The 19,580-nt window shown below is 39.1% G+C and overlaps 1 protein-coding gene across 4 annotated transcripts in view; it reads right to left on the reverse strand.

Moving 5' to 3' along the window:
- Positions 1-16,699: 16,699 nt before the first annotated feature.
- The window catches only part of vg (transcription factor vestigial), a 53,391-nt gene continuing 50,510 nt past the window's right edge, over positions 16,700-19,580 (reverse strand). For all 4 annotated transcript variants that reach the window (XM_035866024.2, XM_035866023.2, XM_035866025.2 and 1 more), the window contains one exon: positions 16,700-17,822. In XM_035866024.2, the coding sequence (XP_035721917.1) occupies positions 17,776-17,822 (47 nt within the window). In that variant the 3' untranslated portion in view covers positions 16,700-17,775. The remainder of the gene's footprint in view (positions 17,823-19,580) is intronic.

Raw genomic sequence — 19,580 nt, forward strand, 5'->3', positions numbered from 1 at the left:
TAGAGCGAGAAAAGGGTACATGAGAGAAGTACAAGCTGGAAAGTCTTTGACGTGAAAGATTTCTTATTTTTTTTTTTTTTTCAAAGAAGAAAAAAAAGAAATGTTCAAGTAAAATCCACCGTGTTATTATCCATAAGGATTCGTTTTTTCATTAAAATCTTAACTTTTTCTTTGCACATTGATCGTTAAATATCAACTTAAGACTTTCAATCTTTTTAAGCTGATCAAGAGTCAAGTGTTAATACATTTTAAGTGTTGTAGAAACTCACGGGCCGGGCACGAAGATTCCTCGTCGAATAAAATCGTTTTTCCTCTCGACTCGCGAAGGAGAAGAAAAAGTCTCGCGCGATGTCGTAGAAACGACCGAAATTCCAAAACAAACGGTCGGACTCCTCGCCTTTCTCTCCTTCTAATTTTATCTTGTCGCTTCCCTCCCTAGTTCTTAGCGTGTATTTTCGTAGCACGTGTCACTTACGTATCGGTACCTTATCTTCGTCTTCTTCTTCGTTACTCCCTAAGAAAGAGAGAATAAGAGAAAGAGAGCGAGAGAGAGAGAGAGAGAGAGAGAGAGGGAGAAAGAGAGAGAGAGAGCCTGTTGGCGATCTTTCGAACACGTGTATACTCATATGGCTGACGAGCTTCCGCTATTACAACGTTGAATCCTTTTTCACTACATCTTTCTTTCTGCTTACTTCAAACTTGCCTTATTCGTATAGTTTCACTACGAGTAATGAAGCAATCATCACGAGAGTCAATTGGCCAGTTTATTTGCAAAAACTACTATCTGGTATTAAATCTCGATAAAGAGGAAGATCGATTTCTTTGTCAGACGGTTTTGCTATTGACAGGATTAGCTAGTTCGATGACGAAGATAATTACTTCACCGACGCCTTGATCATCGTCAAGCAGAAAGATCTAAAAAGAAATTGAATCCTGCTATTGTACTTATTGTAGTTTCCAGTAACAAAGTGTTTACTGGGAAAGAGAGTTGAACTAATCATAATTGAACACCCATATCAGCGATATTGCGATTTCAATTTTTCTATTAATATGCCTATGTCTTTTCATTTCAATTAAAAGTATGACGTTTTATAAAGCTTGAAAATTTATTGAAATTATTAAATAAATAAAACATGAGCAATACTACTTTCCATATTATCCCAATAAAATCAAGAAATATATTACGAAATGTTTATACGGGAAGAGATAGTTGGGTCGATGAAAAATTTCCATTCCGCACGGAATAATAATCTTTGATCGTAACTGTCGATCGTTCGAACGATCGATCGATAGATTCCAACTCTCGAATTATCTATTAGCGTTTCGTTTCGCACGGATAATCGTTCGGCACGATTTTCTCCTGCGACATAGCACTGCAATCGTTCGACTAAGCACGATCCTGCGTTTTTCCACGATAATGAACTCGGTTAATCTCGAGTGTGTACGCCGGCAATGCTCTTTGAATATGCCGACTACGTCCGGTTTCTAGAAAGCCACGAGTCGCGATTCCCCTTAAATAATGCAACTCGCGGAAACCTCTGACCTGAATGGCTAACACGTTCAAAGAATTGGCACTCCGAGGGTTTCCCTCGGAAAGTCTAATGACGTTCAAATTATTATACACTTTTTTCCTCATAAGAAATCTCTCGGCATTGTTAAGTTTCTAGTTTATAAGACTGACTTCTCATTTTATTAATTACGCATCGCTCTGTATTTCTATTTCTTTCGTTAGCAAGATTGTCTCATCTTAATAAATCTAACGAATTATTATGGCACAACGGGAAACGTCTTCGCGGGAAGATCGTTCATTCATTTTATTTCGGTTCAACGTCGAAAGAGAACCCAAGAGTCCTTAAAGATTTCTTGTCCCGTTCTGTTTATAGCTCGTAAATAGATTTAATGCTTCACTTTTCTTATCTCTCTAATTAGGGATATCACTTTAGTAATTGATGAAGGTTTTATCGAATACGAACGATTGTTTATATGGTCTTTTTTATGGAATTCTTTTCTCTCAATTCTCTATTGTCTCAATTATTGACTGTAATATTTTCTCTATATATATACGTGTCAACAGTGAAATATCAATAAATAATAAAAGGCTTCGATAACGCGTATAATTAAGACTTCGACAAAATTATAACGAAAATTAATTACTTTATATTTTCTTATTCTCGATGACTTAATTGATAAAACGAAAATTTGTCTGAATTAACAAAATCTCACTGGGTTTCCCGGAAAACGGAGAAAGAAAGAGCGTTGAGTTCCGGGCGACAATAAATCTAGAGAGTCGAGTATCTTGATGACATTGTTGCCGCCTCGCTTTTAGGTGGCTATAAAATTCGAACAGGTTTAATGCGAAATAAATGAACAGATTCTCCGGATGCCGCGTGTGGTCAACTCGCTCGTTCCTGGCGGTCGCAAGGACAACCAACATGCTCGCTCCCTTTACGACCTATAAACTATTGTATCTTAACTCTTAACCAGTCGTGCTTTCAAAGATACCTTTTCCAAGAGATAATATCAAGAATTCGTGCGAAGTTTGTGACCCTGAATAGATCTACCCACTTGCAATTTCTGCATCTTTGATATTATTGTCATCAGTATTGTAGTCAAAATGTAAAACTTTGTAAACATCAACAGGATTTATATATTCTGAGAAATTTCACTGGCACATTGAAACTACAAACAAGGATTGTTTTGTGATCTTGAGTGTCTAGAGAAAACGAGCACAACATATTTACACTTATTATTAAAAGCGAAAGTAGGCCTCGAAAATCAGGCCGTTTGGAGGTGCACATTCTTCGGGGTGCACGACCATGGCTGCGGACACGTCTGACTAAGCACAAAACGTGTTCCCGAAATGGCGGCGCCTTTGTGGGCCCTCTTTCAAAGCGGCCATCGCCAAAAGGGGTTTTTACCCTCTTGGAATCCACCAAACACTTTTACGTACGCGTTCGCCGCATTGAAATGCAAGTCGCGATCAACAACTGGGCCATCAGCCCCTTTCCAGCCCTGGCGCACCATTCCTCCTACTGATCTGACACAACTCAACCCTCCTTCTCCTTCTGTTCCTCTCTATTCCTCCCCGTGATCGAGCTACGATAAACCGCTAATCTGCCTCCACCTCCTTACTGTCCTCGCGATCAATCTTACGCTTTTTCTCAGCACTCTTCCTTCACGTGAAATATCCTTCAGAGTCAAACGTAAGTACCCAACGGATGGACAATGAGTCTGGGATAGAATAGGACGGCAAGAAGGACGTTGGGCATTCCCGCGAGGCTTATTAATCCTCCACGGCCAACGTTTATTCGACGGCCATTATTTATTGTCCAAGTCTTAGTCTCGTTCTTCTTTCAAGATCTTGTCAAAAGGTACTCATGACAAATGCTAACAATAGATTACAAAGCATTATTTCAAATTATTTTAACAATCATCAGGATTCCTTAGAGACCAAATAAAAAGATAGATTCAAACGAGAAAATATTCTAAAATTTGCCTAAATAAGAATATGCAAAAACACTGTTTGAATTTTTTTTTTTTTTATCTATTCTCTAAAAAATCCAAGATATTTAGATGTGATTAAAGATAAAATAAACGGATTCGCGATAGGAGTAGCGGGAAGTAAACCGACGACGTTCGCATTTTGTTCGGAGGGTCTCCCTCAGCAGGAAGAGAACGGAGCACGTGGAGGAGACGCTCGCCGTCGCGACGTGAGTTACGCCGACGTGAAAACGGTCCCTCGCATTCGAAATAACCGACACAACGTTCCGTATATTCGCGCGGAACGTTAAACGTTTACCTCGAGCGTTTAAACGCGCATTGACCACATGGTTCGCCTTAACGTTTGTCAACGCTACCCTTTGCGCTGGTTCTCCTTCGCTCTTTTAAACATCGCCGCTTCGTTAAAGCTTTTCGTATCCTTTTTCCTTATCTTCCTTCTACCCTCTCTCTCTCTCTCTCTCTCTCTCTTACTCTCATACAATCTTCTCCTTCTATTCACGAGCCAGAGAAGCAGAAGCGGTAACGAGCATTCCACTATCCGTAATCGCGAAAGCTCAAGCGGTTAAGAAGTATTTCGGTACGTGCGACACGCCGCAAGAACGTACGCGATGTCTTCGGATAATCGAAGTCGCTTCCGACCTCGGCGTTCCACGCTCGATAAAGTAAGTCCATGTAGGGGAGGTTGTCACGAGGAGTGACACGCCGGGACCCCGGTGACTGCTTACTGTCTCTCTTTCAACATTTCATACTCTCGATGATCGATTCAATATTATTATTCAAAATTCTTTTTAATGAGAGAACGTCCTCGATAATATCCAATCAAAATCATTGAAATAAACACATGTTAAGCGTGAACTTAATCTTAGCGGCACTAAGATAAGTCCTACGACGACTTTGTTAAAACTAATCATTGCTTAAGATATTCAAAGAAAATCATCCAATCTCTTTAATATAGAATTCTTGTATTCGATCACAACGAGTAACAACGTTATTCTTTACGTTCCATCAAAGAAGTGTATTAAGTGTTTGACATCGCAAAAAGTATCGGACGAAGAAGGTATTGATCTCGCTTTCGATTGCATTATCACGGGTGTTCGTCTTTTCTGCGAGGTAGCCGCGTGCGCAGAACGCCTTTTTACGAAAGACAGAATACATTGATACGACTCCAATCATGATCGAAATACCATAAATAACCTTGCATTGAACCGGCCGGAGTCCAAACATCGGTCGGTGCGGAGAGTCTGGCTCGATGGTAGTCAGCTGCACGATCAGAATGGCCGTTGCGATGCGTGTCGGCGAGATACGCCGAGAAACGACGTTTCCCTGACAGTAATCTATGCAAGAACACAATTGCTGTTACGCGAAACACCTGTGTCTTTGGGAATCGCTTCGAAAATACCGATATTGGATCGTAGACGAGATTCGTGGACTCTCATGCTTATCGGCATAATTAACTTCCTCCGTAATTCGATTAATGATTTCCTAGACGGAGACCAATTCTTGCTATCACAAAAATGTTCAAGAGACCAGGTCGCCTATTTCCTTCTTGCAATGACATTTTCCATTAAATTAATATTATGATATCAAGAAAAAAGTAAATTTTTCTGTGCAACTGAATTCCTTTTCCTGTTGAGCTTCAGCAAAATATACCCGAGGTCAGAATCGGCCTCTTTAACCTCGTCAATAGTCCTCCTGATTCAACGAGGAGAGACACTAAATCTTTCCTTGGTATAGGAAGGAATCAGTATACCCGACGATCGAGCAGGAGTGAGAAATACTTTAGATTGCTCGTTCGATCTGTTCGATGGCAGGCGTTCTCGGCATCCGGCAAACGGGTAAAAGCAAGAATTATCGCTCACTCGGTTGATCCCTCCTAAGAGAAAAGCGGCGCGTGAGCGCTTTTCTACGACTGTACTCTTTGCTTCTTCAAGAGTGGAAGGGGGAGTCAAGAGATGGACAGTACCGATGGACTTTGATTGGTTGCGAAATCAATATGGCGGCGACCATCAATCGGGGTAATTGACAAGGTAATTGGCGCGGTTTCATACCTCGGCGTAGTCGGCAGGACCCAGCCGCGACTACTTCCAACGCAATAAGCAGAAAAACCTGGCGCAAGGAAAATAACGCATATAGGGAAAGTTGTTTCGCGCGACTCTACGCGGACGCATGAGTATTTTTACGATATCCCTTCCCCTTTCTTTTTCCATTTCTTTTCATCCTACGCGATAGCTTTGCGGAATCCCATGACGAGCGCGCGCGCGCTGCCTTATTCTCTGGACAGTTTCGAAGAGGTCTTCGTATCCTCGATGAAAGCTGAAAGAAATATACTTGACTGATCTCTGAAAGTTTTTTTGATCATTAGTACTTAAAAACTCTGATATTATTGCTACGGACTTTTTTCTTTTTTTTTTTTTTTCTTTTTTTTTCTTTCTTTCATCTAACTATGCCTTACTTTACTTTAATTCCATGTAAATTGGGAAGTTATGCGCATTAAATTTTTTTCTCTTTTGTGTCGCTACATCGTCCATACTATATTTGTCTTGGAAGGTGTGGACTTTTCTAGAGCCGACAACGACGTATTCCCGTCTCCACCCTCGAGTCCACCCTCCCGGAAAACACGCTTTAATATCCGCTTATGACGGCTATGTTTCACGGGCTGGGATACCCACTCGTCCCCATTCCGCCCCATCAACCCCTATAGTGCGTTTAATTTACGTGTTTTCGCGAGTTATTCGTCCCCACCCAGCCGTCGGAGAGCCTGGTCGAAGAGGGTCGGTCGCCATGGTGACGGCAACCCCTCCCGACGCCCAATCGCCGTCCGCCTACGACGAGACCCGTACGATGTTCACCATCAGCCCTACGATGCCGCACGAAGACGATAATAATTGATGGTGGAACGTGAAAGACAGCCCTGCAAATGCGAACCAAGAAGGACGATTCTCCCATCCTTTTTTCCTTTCCTTTCTTCTTCGACCCAGAATAAATCCAATCGTCACCCTCCGATGTTTCTTTTTATTAAGATCATTTCTCTAGATGTCTAGGAGCAATTTCAAAATATATGTAACCTTATAAACAATCTACATAATTTTTGATAAATCCTAAATCACAATGTATATGAAAAACTATCAGCAAGATTACGATCATTTTTTACGATCTTATAATCATCGAACATCATCAATATATTAAATACATAACTATGAAAAATAAATTATTATCTCAAGCTTATTGTCCCTTGAGAAATTCTTAAAAGGCAAACACTCAGAGAATAAGTGGAATGGGTTCGTGCTTAACACCTAAACTCGTTCTGTTGGTTCACCACCGCGTAAACGAAAAGACATAATAATCTCTCTCTCCTGTACAAATCCTCTCCGCGTTGCATACCGCGCACGGAGACGAAGTAGTGCAAACAGAAGCTGAAGTTCAGCTCGCCCGGCACGCTACTCGCGCTACGAATGCAGTCGAGGGAAGTGGAGCATCTTGAGAAGAGGGTCGCTTGGATGCTGAGAGGGATGCGAAGGATAGGAGGGAGGGAGGGAGGAAAGGGAACGGATGGAGAGTGGAGAGGAGAAGGAGGGAGAAGAGCTAGCGAGTGCTTCGGACGCGCGTATATACAGAAGCGAATCCGATCGCGACGAGACGCGTATCAAGCGTTGACGACGAGGAGAACGACGAGACGACGGATTCTGGTACTTCGAGGGAGAAAGAGAAGCCGGATCCGTGGACCGTGAGGTACCCGGGCTATGCAACGCTCAGATTCCGTCGACTCGTGGTGTCACTCGCTGAATTCCGCTCGGCCTACGACGATTTCCTGCTTGGAGTCTGCTCGTGCCTTCACTGTCCTTCCTCTTCAGAATCCCTTTCCCTTCTCTTTCTTTTGCTCAAATATATCTAGTTGAGACGCCTTAGTCTGTAAGCTTTGATTCTCAAAAGAGCCATAATGAGAATATATTGTTCTATATATTAGAAAATTTCATTCAAATAATCAATCAAATCAGATATGCGATTAAAAGAAATTAATCCACGTATCGTTGGATATTCAAAGTTCTAATGTATTTTTATGAAGCAATTAACATTCAGAAACGATATGATGTAAATTCGTCCTAAGATAATAACGTCCTATTCCTGCACATGCTTAACTCCCGTCGATAAACTCGTCTGGATTCGATTAAAAGGGCTGAATTGAAAATTCTCAAGGGTCCCGTCCGCGGGTCCAATAAAACAGAAGTCTCGACCATCGATTCACTGGGAAGGAGCTTCCGAGATTTTATCGCGCTTAATCGGCAACTGATCGCATGCAAATCCACAGCAATAACACGCGCGAAAGACGCAACGGTTGGCACGACGAAGAAGAAGATCCCTCCTAACCCTCCTCTCTACCCTACTCTTTACTCTTTCTCTGTCTCTCTATGTTTCTTCTTCTCTTTTCTTATTCTCTTGGCTCTCGACCAGAACGAGACTTTAGATCGAGCGTGCGAGATAAAATCTTTCCTCTCTCTTTCTCGATTCATTCTCTTTTTATTTTCTCTCTTTCTTTCTCTCATTTGCTTCTTCAAAATGCACGATCTCAATACGCGACTTTACACTTGCACTCCTGCCCTATACTTTCAAACTTCCCTTCGACGATTCGCTTGAACATACGGAATTTGAAATTCGCGTCTTTTCCGTTTTGTGATCACGATCGATTAGTTTGCGAATTTGTAATACCAAAATCGATAACATGGATCCATCACCGAAAGCTATTTGGACTACTTACGTAAATATTTTATTAAGATTCCGTAGATGTATTATGTATGATTTAAAAATTATACATTATTATCATATTATTATTAAATAATTATTGAGGATAAAATTCGAATATCATAATATTTTTTTAACTTACTTTATCATATCTATATATTCATCATAATAGGTATTATCACTTGTCTATTGCAATCCTAACGCTGTCATTTATAATAAAATTATACATAACAATATTATCAATATTTAAAAAAGTTCATTAGTAGTTGCCGTTTTTTAACATTTACTTTAATTGTTGTAACAGTTGGTTGTTCAAAACATTCAGACAGATTAAACGATTTGATTTACGTTCATTTGATATCTGCGTTTCCAGTTTCTTGCGTAATAACAAAAGTTCACCGTATGCGATATACTTCAAAATATATTTTGAAGTCCGATTAGAGATTCGTATTGAATGAGAAGGGGGCGCTTTACGTCAATGCTCTTTAATTTGTACAGATGTGCTAACGTTCTCATAATCACTGGTATAAATTCGCCTCTTTGATAATTAAGACGTGACATTAAGTTTTACGAGCTCTCACAGCAAAGTGCAACGTTAAGGATTACGACTGGTATAGCCATCCTGATAAATCATGTTTCACGTAAGTGAACGGTGGTTATTAATGATCGTGATGAAACGGGTTGATGATATTGCGAATCGTTTTATCGGATAAAAATTAATTAAGTACATCGGACGACGAATGCAATGCTCGCTTGATAATACATTTTAAGTGGTTTAATACTTGCTGTATTTATCACACTTTTGTTGTGTTATATGTAAATTCATACATGTTAATTAATTACATTTTTTATTTCTTTAATTCTTGAAGAAACGAAAGATTGAATAATTAGCAATACCAAAAGACTCAACTTGTATTGAAATGGAAAAGCTCGATCTAATTTTTACTCGAACTTGTTGGATCTTCATGTACTTTAATTCTCATAATAATGAAAGTGTTTCAAACACAACAACAGGTTCGTGATAAAAAGACGTAAAAGAGAATGCGGCGTAGCTGATGTCATGGATCGCGATATGATAAACTTTGGAATCGTTGGCCTTCGTGCTGATACGTGCGAAGCATAATATGTACGACGTACTAATTAACGCGTGACTCTTATAATACTCGTGCAAACATCTTGTTTAATCTGTGTCTTCCATCCAATCAATCTATGTTTTCGAACAGCTCTGTAATCCTGGATGTTTTCTTTGTTAATTAACATTATCAAGCTAGCAAGCATTGCGTCGAAACTCATGTATTTTTCGTTAATTGAATACAATTAACGATGAATTTAATTATAGATTAATCATTAAAATTACAGATCTCTTGGAAAACTTTGATCATCCTATCCTATTACATGATAACATTGATCATGTTTTTCAACCGTAATAGAGATGACAGCTACATCCCGCTGAGATTCTAATCAATTCTTTTGGATTTGTAAGTGCTCGCCTTTGGACCACTCGATGTTCAACTACTAAATCAAGAAAGACATGGAATCGAAGAGCTAAGGAGACATATAGAATCTTGTTTAACCTGATGATCGACTCACCATGCATCTACCTTCTACTGTCTATAACGTCAAACTCGCGACGGGGTTGATGTTTTCGAGAAGAGAAATGAACGAAAAGAAATACAAAATTTAAAGCATATCCACAAGGCATGGTATAACTCCTTTCGATTGAGGTGATATCGTTTCAAAGACCATAAATCCACGTCGTAGTTGTCGTTGTCGTCGTCGTAGTCGCGAAACTAAAGAAAGAAAGAAACGAAGCGACAAAGTCTTTGAATAGACATACGGCGCACGTATCATTGTATGCATAGTAGACAGCTGGGCAATGAACGAAACAGGGAAACGTCCTTCATAGTGGTCACTTCGCGTTACACTTGCCCGGTTTAGACGACTTATGACGTGGATTTACGAGGCACCTGGAGAGTGTAACCGATCGCACGTATAACTCCCTTGACATTCCTTCGAGTTCCCTCGCTATCAGGCAAATCAAGCAACGCGTGCCTTCTCGTGAACAGTATCTGGCTGAAGAAGGAGTCAAACTATTAGTTGGAAATTAGCTGGTTTGCTTTAAGAATAGATTAATTATTCCGGTCATGGTTGACCTAATCGTATTCTATAACAATAAAACTAATCAAAATATTATAGTTTCTTTATTTATACAAAACTAAATTAATAGAGAAATGGCTTTATCTTAAATATTCATCAAGATAAGGGATTATATGAATATCACAGAATTAGTATAACTTAAATGGATTTAATATTGGCGATTATTGGTATTCTCATCTTTCCTATCCGAGTTATTTGCTAATGCGAATCCAACTGACTCGATTTTCTTTCCGAAGAGAACGTATCGGTCTCTTCTTCTCCATGACGTCCACCAGCAGGATGAGGATCGCGACGCGGAGGAATGCTCGAATCATGCTCCCTAATTCTTCGATCGAACCGAACGATCGAGAGTAAGAGAAGCCAATGGCGTGCACATGTACGAGAAAGACAAAGTCCTTGGCAAGCGACACAGAAGGCATCCCGCGGAGCAGGTAGCTTCGGAGAGACTTTCTGTCAGCATTCAACATTATCTAAGCCTTTATCTACCTCTTCGTCTATCTAACCACCCCACTTCCCCTTCTCAACTCTGCCTGCCATCTTCTCCTCTGTCTCTCTGCGGCTTCTAGAATGTCTGTATACGTCGCGTGTATATAGCCGACCGTTTATGTAATAGCAGGTAGGCCTGCCCTAAACGTAAGGATTCCACCTGTGGCAAAGGATCTCCCTCGTAAATTCACATCGTGGGAGAGTACCTTCACCTTGCGTGGGGTCCAACGACTCGATGAATTTTAATTACTCCATCGTAGAAATTTTGAAGAAAATTCAAGTCTAATGAATAACGGTAATAAGAAATATCGCGAGTAACTTGTTTTTAAAATTGTTTCTAAAACTCATTCTCGTGGGAGAGTGTATGTCTCTTCTGTGAGGTCCACTCGGAAGACAAAGGTCAGTTTCGTTGTAGTATGGACCGACAAAATCTTTTGTTTGTCTCTTTGTGACGTACAAAAGAGATTAAAAAATAAATAATAGGTAGGTTTGAATTGTCGCCATTCGATCTTTTAGTTAAAATTCCTTGAAATATTTGGTGTCGATATTCTTATCTATTTTACTACTCGATATCTTTGTCAACGAGACAGTGGAATGTAGTTTAGATGATCAATGTCATTGACGATACGGCCTTCTGCTTACGAAATAACTTTAGTTCATCGTCGTTGCGTGCCAGAAGAATTTTTAAATCAATCGATAAGTAGGTGCGATGGATTCAAAGTATCCAGTGAATACTAATTGTATGTGTTCTCTCTTTCTCTCTCTCTCTCTCTCTCTCTCTCTCTCTCTCTCTCTTTCTCCATCTCTTTCTCTTCGTCACAAATTGGATTAAGTTCTGTACATATTCAAGAATCTTATACAATCGATTCAATATCCAATTATCGTATCATTGAAATTAAGTGATAAAAGTTTTTTTACTTCTTAAGATACTCTTATTATAAGTTTTCGATGCTAATTATAATATTCCCACTTCATTTCATATCTACTGTCAACAATATTCTACCAATAAGAGTCAATTAATAATATCGATTGGAAGTCTCACGATATCGTGAAAAGCGAAAGATCGTTAGAGGATCGTTAGATTAGAGCGCGAATCTTCCTTGATGACGGCTCGATTCGATGGGGAAGCTCACCTCGTTGTGTTTTTGCTCTGCATAAATGATGAGCCCGAGTATTTTAATGAAGACATTCCATGGCTGCTTGCCGGCTTCTTGGCGTACGAGAAAGAGAGAAAGAGAGAGAGAGAGAGAGAGATAAAGTGAGAAAGAGAGAGAAGGAGAGACAGAAGCTCTGCGAAGCTTAGGTCGAATAGATATGTTCTTGATCATCAGCTTTTGCCTCCTACTATTAACGTATTGTTATCTTCAATCAATGGAATATACGAAGATGGACGTCACAAAAATATTTTCACTAACCTTCTCTTTCTCTCTCCCTCTCTCTCTCTCTCTCTCTTTTTCTTACAGCTTTTTTCCCAATTAACATAGTACAAATACGAATGCATACATTCAAGTACCAATTGCATACAAATACGAATCGACAGACAGGCAAGACTTTCCAGTGCTTAGCCATCTTCGTATACTCGATGAAGTCTTGACACCTTAAAGGCTCAATCGACGCTTTATCTCGATTCCCTTTTCAAGAGTGAGCATACTCGCTCGGTTAACCATCGTAAATTCAATTCGAGTTATTCGCATAAGAACGAAATCGTGAATACTATCGTGGTTTTCGAGGTGCCCACAAGAGAAACAACATTCGTGTGCTTAGCTCGTCGAATGGTTGAAAGGATAAAACTAGCTTGGCAAATAAAATGGCGTGAACACGCTAAAGAAAAAGGTAAGAGTAAGTGAACAAAAGAGATAGATCGAGGGAATGTTTTAACATCAACCGATTTACGGATGCACGAAGCGTGTTTCGTTCGGTGACAATGCTTAAATGACTGCAACGAGCGCACGTGTTTCAAAGCGACAAGCACCGCAACAGAACGTTCCTAACTCGTATCCAAGTCACGTCTCATTTGCCGTATTCAACGATGTATCGACGGGGAACTGCAATACGCAGAGGGAGAAAAGCGAGTGAGCGAGAGAGAAAGAGAGAGAGAGAGAGAGAGAGAGAGAAAAAAGAGAAATAAAGAGCTTGAGGAGATTAAAATACAGGATGGGCAAAAGAGCAGGTGCATCATGATTCGTGAAAATCAGAACCGCAATACTGATCTTACTTATTAATAATGTCGTTCCCGTTATGAATATTATTTATGATTTAATTCGTTATAAGAGGTTATACTTTCTATGCTTAATTGAAAGAAATGCGAAATGCGTTAACGTAACTTTAATGAATAATTAAATTAATTTACGTGTTTTATAATAACTAATTGAAAAATTAAAAATTATATTAAGTATCTATACTTATCGTATTACGTTTAATGCTTACCATATTACGTCTATCTTGTACGAAGTCTAACTTATCAATGAGGGCTTATATTTGTTTTTGTCTCGACCTTTGCGACTCGACTGTTTATGCCTTTCTCTCTACAGTTCTAAAGACGTTCATATCATTGTATTTATTTATATAACTAAGATAATAATACGTCTTATATATAATGTATACGTATGAATATTTTATATTGTACAACTGTTCAATATTTTCATATTGTAATGTCTAGTGTCATGATCAGAAAAACTTTTGGTATAATTCAAGATTAATGTAACTTTTGAAATCTATCCTAAACTCTATTGAAATGAAATTGAATTAAATAAAAATAATTTTTCCTTAACATTCCACCCATCGAAAAATCCATTCTTCGAGAACCTCTAAGAGGTCCATCCGGAAGTACCGAAAACTGTGATCGGTCGTTCAAAGGGAACGCGTCGGCTACTGGTTTTCTGGTAGCCTTTTGCAAAAAGTAGAAATGAAGAAGAGAGGGTGGAGGAAAAGGTAGCGGAGGTGAGTTTGGGAGGGAGAACAACGTCGTGTAGCTCTCTTCCAGGACATCGTACGTCAGTGGTTCGAGCCCGTGGGAACGAGAGGGTAGAGACACCTCTCAGGCTCGCGAGAGGGACGCGGCGCCGACCCCAAGTCGACCTGCAGGTAGACGAAGAAGACGAAGGAGAAAAGAAAGGGAAAAGGAACGAAGAAGGCTTCGTGCGAAGACGAAACGATACTTCTTTAGAGTAAAAGAGGTAGAGGAGAAGTAAAAGGAGGAAGAGGGATTTAGATTTGCCGGACGAAGAGAGAAAGGAGTTCGAGAGAGATTTAGGATAGTGAAGGGTGCGAGAAGGAGGAAGATTCGAGTTCTACGAGGGAGGAAGCCGCATAAGAGGAAGAGAGGCGGATAAAACGAGGACTCTTCTCTGAGGTGACACCGCCGAAATATGTCCCGTCGGCATTCCTAGACGTTTTTTCGGCCTTTGTCGAGCGCGCCGTCACTATGTCATCGAAGCCGCTTCTTGGATACGATTGGACCAACGATCATCTTTCGATTCTTCTTCGATCGTACCGATCTTTCCTTCTTCCTTTACGACTATATACTAATTTCCAATCAACTTTTCAATTAATTGTTCTGACTGACTATTGTACAACTGTACAATAATATGAATGAATTTACAAAAGGATTATTCTTTATTATTAACAAACTATAAAATCCACATTCTCTAGAAGTAAACGAACAGTGACCGTGGAAGAAGGAATACAAGTATAACGTCGATGACAAATGGTAGACATGGAGGTCGGCCAAGTAAAATTAATATTCATATTCACGGTTGGCCCATTCATTCCCTCGTTGCAATATCAATAATCTGACCCTAGTAGCTCGTGCGAAGGGTAGGGGAGTTTAGGTAGGGGATTCGTGGATCCCACGTGCTCGGTATTTAATTACCAGAAATCGAGGGGTGCGCACAAGTGTACGACTCGCTTTCACCTCCCAAATAATTTTATTCGTTCGTCCTGAGTATCGACAATTTCACGATTAACGATCGCATCATATCTATTGTAAATGTATTTAGAGAACTCCTCAAAGGATTCTTCGAGTATTAAAAATATTTATGTTCCTATTTGTGAAACTTTTAAGTCAAAATTTAGAGAATAATTCAATTCGATTATCATTTTCTAAACACATTTGACGTTTTGAATCTTAATGAAATATCATCGTTGTGTAATACGAGTCGATGGTCACGGTGATCGTTCTTCTTTCCCGGATGACTGCATATCACGTGGCCCTCACGTGGGCTTCCTGCTTGTACTTTTTCCGCGTCTAGCCAGCATATGCACGATTGCGTAACAAAACACACAAATCATACGCACAGCATAAGAAACTCAACAGACTGATTTATGCTCGCGGGGCAATGTTCTGTATCCATCTTGTAAGACACGAGCTAACCCATCGAACCACAGAACAGGATGAATCTTACTTTTTTTTTCTTTTCTTTCAAATATATTCTCATTTCCGGTCTGCATACTCACTGGAATCTAAATTGAAAAATAAGAATGAAGAAAATATTCTTTTAATGGAAATATTTAGTTACGATAAGTATAATTCAATACCGTTATATATTTGTAAAATAAATAAACAATTGTCTTGAACAGGAAGTGGCATCGTCAAAATGATTTTTTTTTCTTTATCAAATTAATTTTAATGACTTTAATGGGGTCATAAAGATCCCTGGGTTATCAAGAAGGGAATCCAAGATACGTTTTCTAAGTAAGTATTGCTCTAGGGTAAAACATCACTGAACAAAACTGAGTTTGGTAATTACAAGAGGTTGGAAAACGTTTTAGGTCGAGCAGTAAATCTTGAAAAGTCTCTCTTTTCCTTTTACCTCTCTTCCTCTTCTTCCTCGTATATCTCTTGTTCTTTCCTTATCCGAACATCGAAGCTAGCCCCTCCCAGACGGCTGAAGGATTTATTTTATTATTTGATAGATTTAATACTACGACTACTGTTTATTACCACGAATTATCCGAACTTATAAGGATGTTGAAAAACTATATTCCTTTTAACCAAAACTAGTATCTTGTCATGATAGTTGTCATTGTCTAAATAAGTAATGACGTGTACAATTATTGAATGAAACATGAAACCAACTTAAATCTAAAATAAATCGATTGCTTGAAGAAATACTTAGTGTGAAAAAAGTCGGTAGATCATAAGGATCCTAATGCCTGATTTTCTTTGAAGTCCAATTAACGGACATATGTTTCACACGTGATTACACGCAAGTCGATCGGTCAACCGCAGTCCCGAATCGGTTCCGCCTCTCTACTCTCTCTCTACTCTCTCTCTCTCTCTCTCTCTCTCTCTCTCTCTCTCTCTCTCTCTCTCTCTCTCTCTCTGTCTGTCTCTCTGAGGTGACGAAGTTAATTGCTCACTTTCTCATCTCGTTAATGTTACTTCCGCAGCACAAGCTGCTTGTGACAATTTAGGAAACAGAAAGAAACGAAAAGTCTAGCAAACGAGGCGTTCTACGGAAATCATTCAACGATCAGCGCAGATGGCCGAACCTATAAGTTCTGAAAATGTTTTTCTCTATCCTTATTCATGCTATTTTTATATCCAACGTTGTATCTAAATTATTTTCTTACCTAATAATTTGTGAATAAATAAAAATAAAGAGAATATTTGTACGTACCTGAAGTTTTAATAACACTGCCGGAGAATCGATTGTCTATCTTAACGATAAAAATTGTATTATCAATGTGAGATATTAGGAATAGCTTGATGATAAACATAAAAAAATTTCATGTTCTGGTAAAAATAAATATAGGAACGTTTAGAGTCATGTGATGTGTTTAGGAATTTCGCTTGACGAAGACAATTATTGTGGTATTGACGAATTGTTTATTTTATCATCTGCCGACGAAGACAGTTTGTCGTTAAAAGCAATGGCCATGCTGCGCGAAGCGATCGAGGATGTAGGTATAAAAAAGAAAAAAAATGGCGACACTTCGGGTATAATAACTATCTCTCTTTTTTCTTCGTTTTTTGTTTTTTCTTTTTTTTGTTGTTTTAATTCGCCAACTTGGAGATGTTTCGGAATCTTCTCGTAGCGCCCAGCTTGTTATGATACAATAGTAATAGCAATATATAATATATGGCAAGGTCATTGGTCAATAAATACTTTACTTAAATCGCTCGCATCTAAATTCGCCAAATAACACGCAGAATCGTACCAATTATTTTCCGATGATTTCTTTCTCTCTCTTTCTCTCTCTCTCTCTCTCTCTCTCTCTCTCTCTCTCTCTTTCCATTTTATCTATTATCACAATGACGATCTAAAATAAAAAACATACGTGTAGATCGTTTCTTTATTATTCGATAAAAGTAATCCTTCGTCCGCGATTATTTGGAAACTTTAGATTCGCAAAAACCAGGACAAACTCCCTCAAAAATTTGCGCTTACAAAACGCATCTAATCTATTATTTCAAAGGATCGGTTTTCATTTTCCAGCGATTTGGTCCAACGAATGAAAAGATCGGAAAAAGATTTCACGCCTGCAATTCCCAATTGACGGAATTTGTCCTCGACGATCTAATTACCTACACGCTATGTGAACTAGAGATTCCTTTCAGCATCGAACAGCAGTCACTATGAAGGTAATAGTGCGCGCAACCGTTTCTCTAATACTATTTTGAGTTTACACTAATCGTAGATCCTTAAAAGATTTAGGTAACACTATGTACACTCCAATTCTCCTTCTTTTATCTTTTTCATTCATGTTTCTCTCGACGTTCCTAACAAAGTTCCTCTCCTTTATCGTTTTTTTTTCCCTTCGTTCCGACTAACAATAAGCTCGTACGAAATTCTCGTCGAAAGAACAAACGACGAACTAAAATGGACTCCTCGCGTTCATGGAAAATCACGCGATTCATCAGTTCGGTTCGCGAAACTTCGGCGCTCGCTTCTAGAACCAGTAGAGATCTTTGGAATCCTGCACTTGCGACTCGAGACCTGAAACAAAGAAGAATGATTATTTAGTTGATATAGAGGATTAAGATCATAATTAGTAATGTAATGAAATTATTTAACGAAAGACGATATTCTTTTTTTGTTCCGAGGAACATAGTAATAATTAACCAGTATAGAAATATCTAGCAAGTACGTAGAAAGCGTCCTACATAGCATGGGTCGTCTGTTCGAATTATTTATCGGCGTGCCGCGTAATAAAAGAAGAGACAACGTTTTGACGGATGCGAGGGTGCAGAACTGGTGATGGCACCCGCTGAGCAACACGGACGGACAAACCGACGGACGGAGAGAAGGAAGAGAACCGAAGGAACAGACACAGACGGACGAGCTTCGAGCGATGTCACGAGATCGAGCAGTTAAGATCTCACGTTCCCTTACGACGGACGCCAAGCGTGCGCGCGCGACTGCATGCGTCCGAATTTATCTCCGTACGATCTGGATATCCCAAAGGGTGACCCCGCAGATATTCGTCCACTCGATGTCAACGTTTTTAAACGATCCTCTCTGACTCCAAATCGATAATGCTGCGTAATCGAACGAACGCATCTCGGCGAAGTATCATTGATGAGAAAGCCACTTCGATCGGGAAAATTGATCTTTATCTTCGATCATTGCTTTTCATTTCTATTTAGTTGCTCGCTATATTTTGACAAAATTTTGTTTAAGTCGACGAAGAAATAAATTATTCAAAATAATCTTTCGCCTGTAATTTATAATTTTTTTTTACATAACGTTAAAATCTATTTTTATTCGACTATCTACCAATTCTCTATAATTCGCACGTATCTATTAGAATTAATTTTACGATGTAATAATTCTTTAAAAAAAACAAAGATCATGATTTTTGATGGATCGTTCCTTTCATTAAATTGTCTAATGATAAGTAACATCGCGTCGATATTCAAAAAACAAAGTACTGTGTTACACGGGCCAATAAATCGCAAGAGATTAGATTCATGTAAGGGTGGCACGTGTCAGCGCGTGGATCTACCTGCTTCAAAGTCAGTAACGTGTGCTCGTCGCGAGAGCAGATTCGTACAAGTGGAAGCACAAAAGATATTATCGTAGGTAAAACGTCATATAGGTATCGTTTCGCTCAACGGTGAAGCTAGAACGGCAAAGTATTATTTGATGGAAAGTCACTGAGTTGAAAAATGATCGTAGAAGGTAGCGTGAGAAGGGAAACAGGTTTTCATACTCGCCCGCTTTTGCGTGAAAACCTGATGCATGTAACACCGATCTCTCTTGTTTTTTTATTGACCGTTCTACGTAACAATGAATCTCATCGATGACATGTTATAAACGGAAAACGATTGAGTTCACAGTAGATAAAGAAAGTTATCTTTATAAAACAAGTTTTGTGTGTTCCTAAATATAATGAAGTTTCTTAATAATATAATTTGATATTTAATTTTAATGATTTAATATTTGTATAAATAAAAATTAATCAAAAATGTCACTATGGCGATTGACTTAACACACAAAATTTAACATGAACATTGATTTACTATTATTGTTCAAGAATATTCGAAAATCATTGGATCGAATTCAAACAAAAATATTATAGTGCACAGAATTAAACACAGCTATAACGACGAATATGATCACAAGTGAAATGGTAAATTGGGAGATCATGGTCGATCGCTAATAGCAGATGATCTTCCCTTTCTTTTCTCCCCCTTTCACGAATATCGAAGGGTCGGCTTCTGCGGGTGACTCGACAAATACCGGCAATATTGT

Source organism: Vespa mandarinia, chromosome 11 (genome assembly GCF_050613455.1).
Source record: "Vespa mandarinia isolate Hongniang chromosome 11, ASM5061345v1, whole genome shotgun sequence".
In the NCBI taxonomy this organism is placed as follows: domain Eukaryota; kingdom Metazoa; phylum Arthropoda; class Insecta; order Hymenoptera; family Vespidae; genus Vespa; species Vespa mandarinia.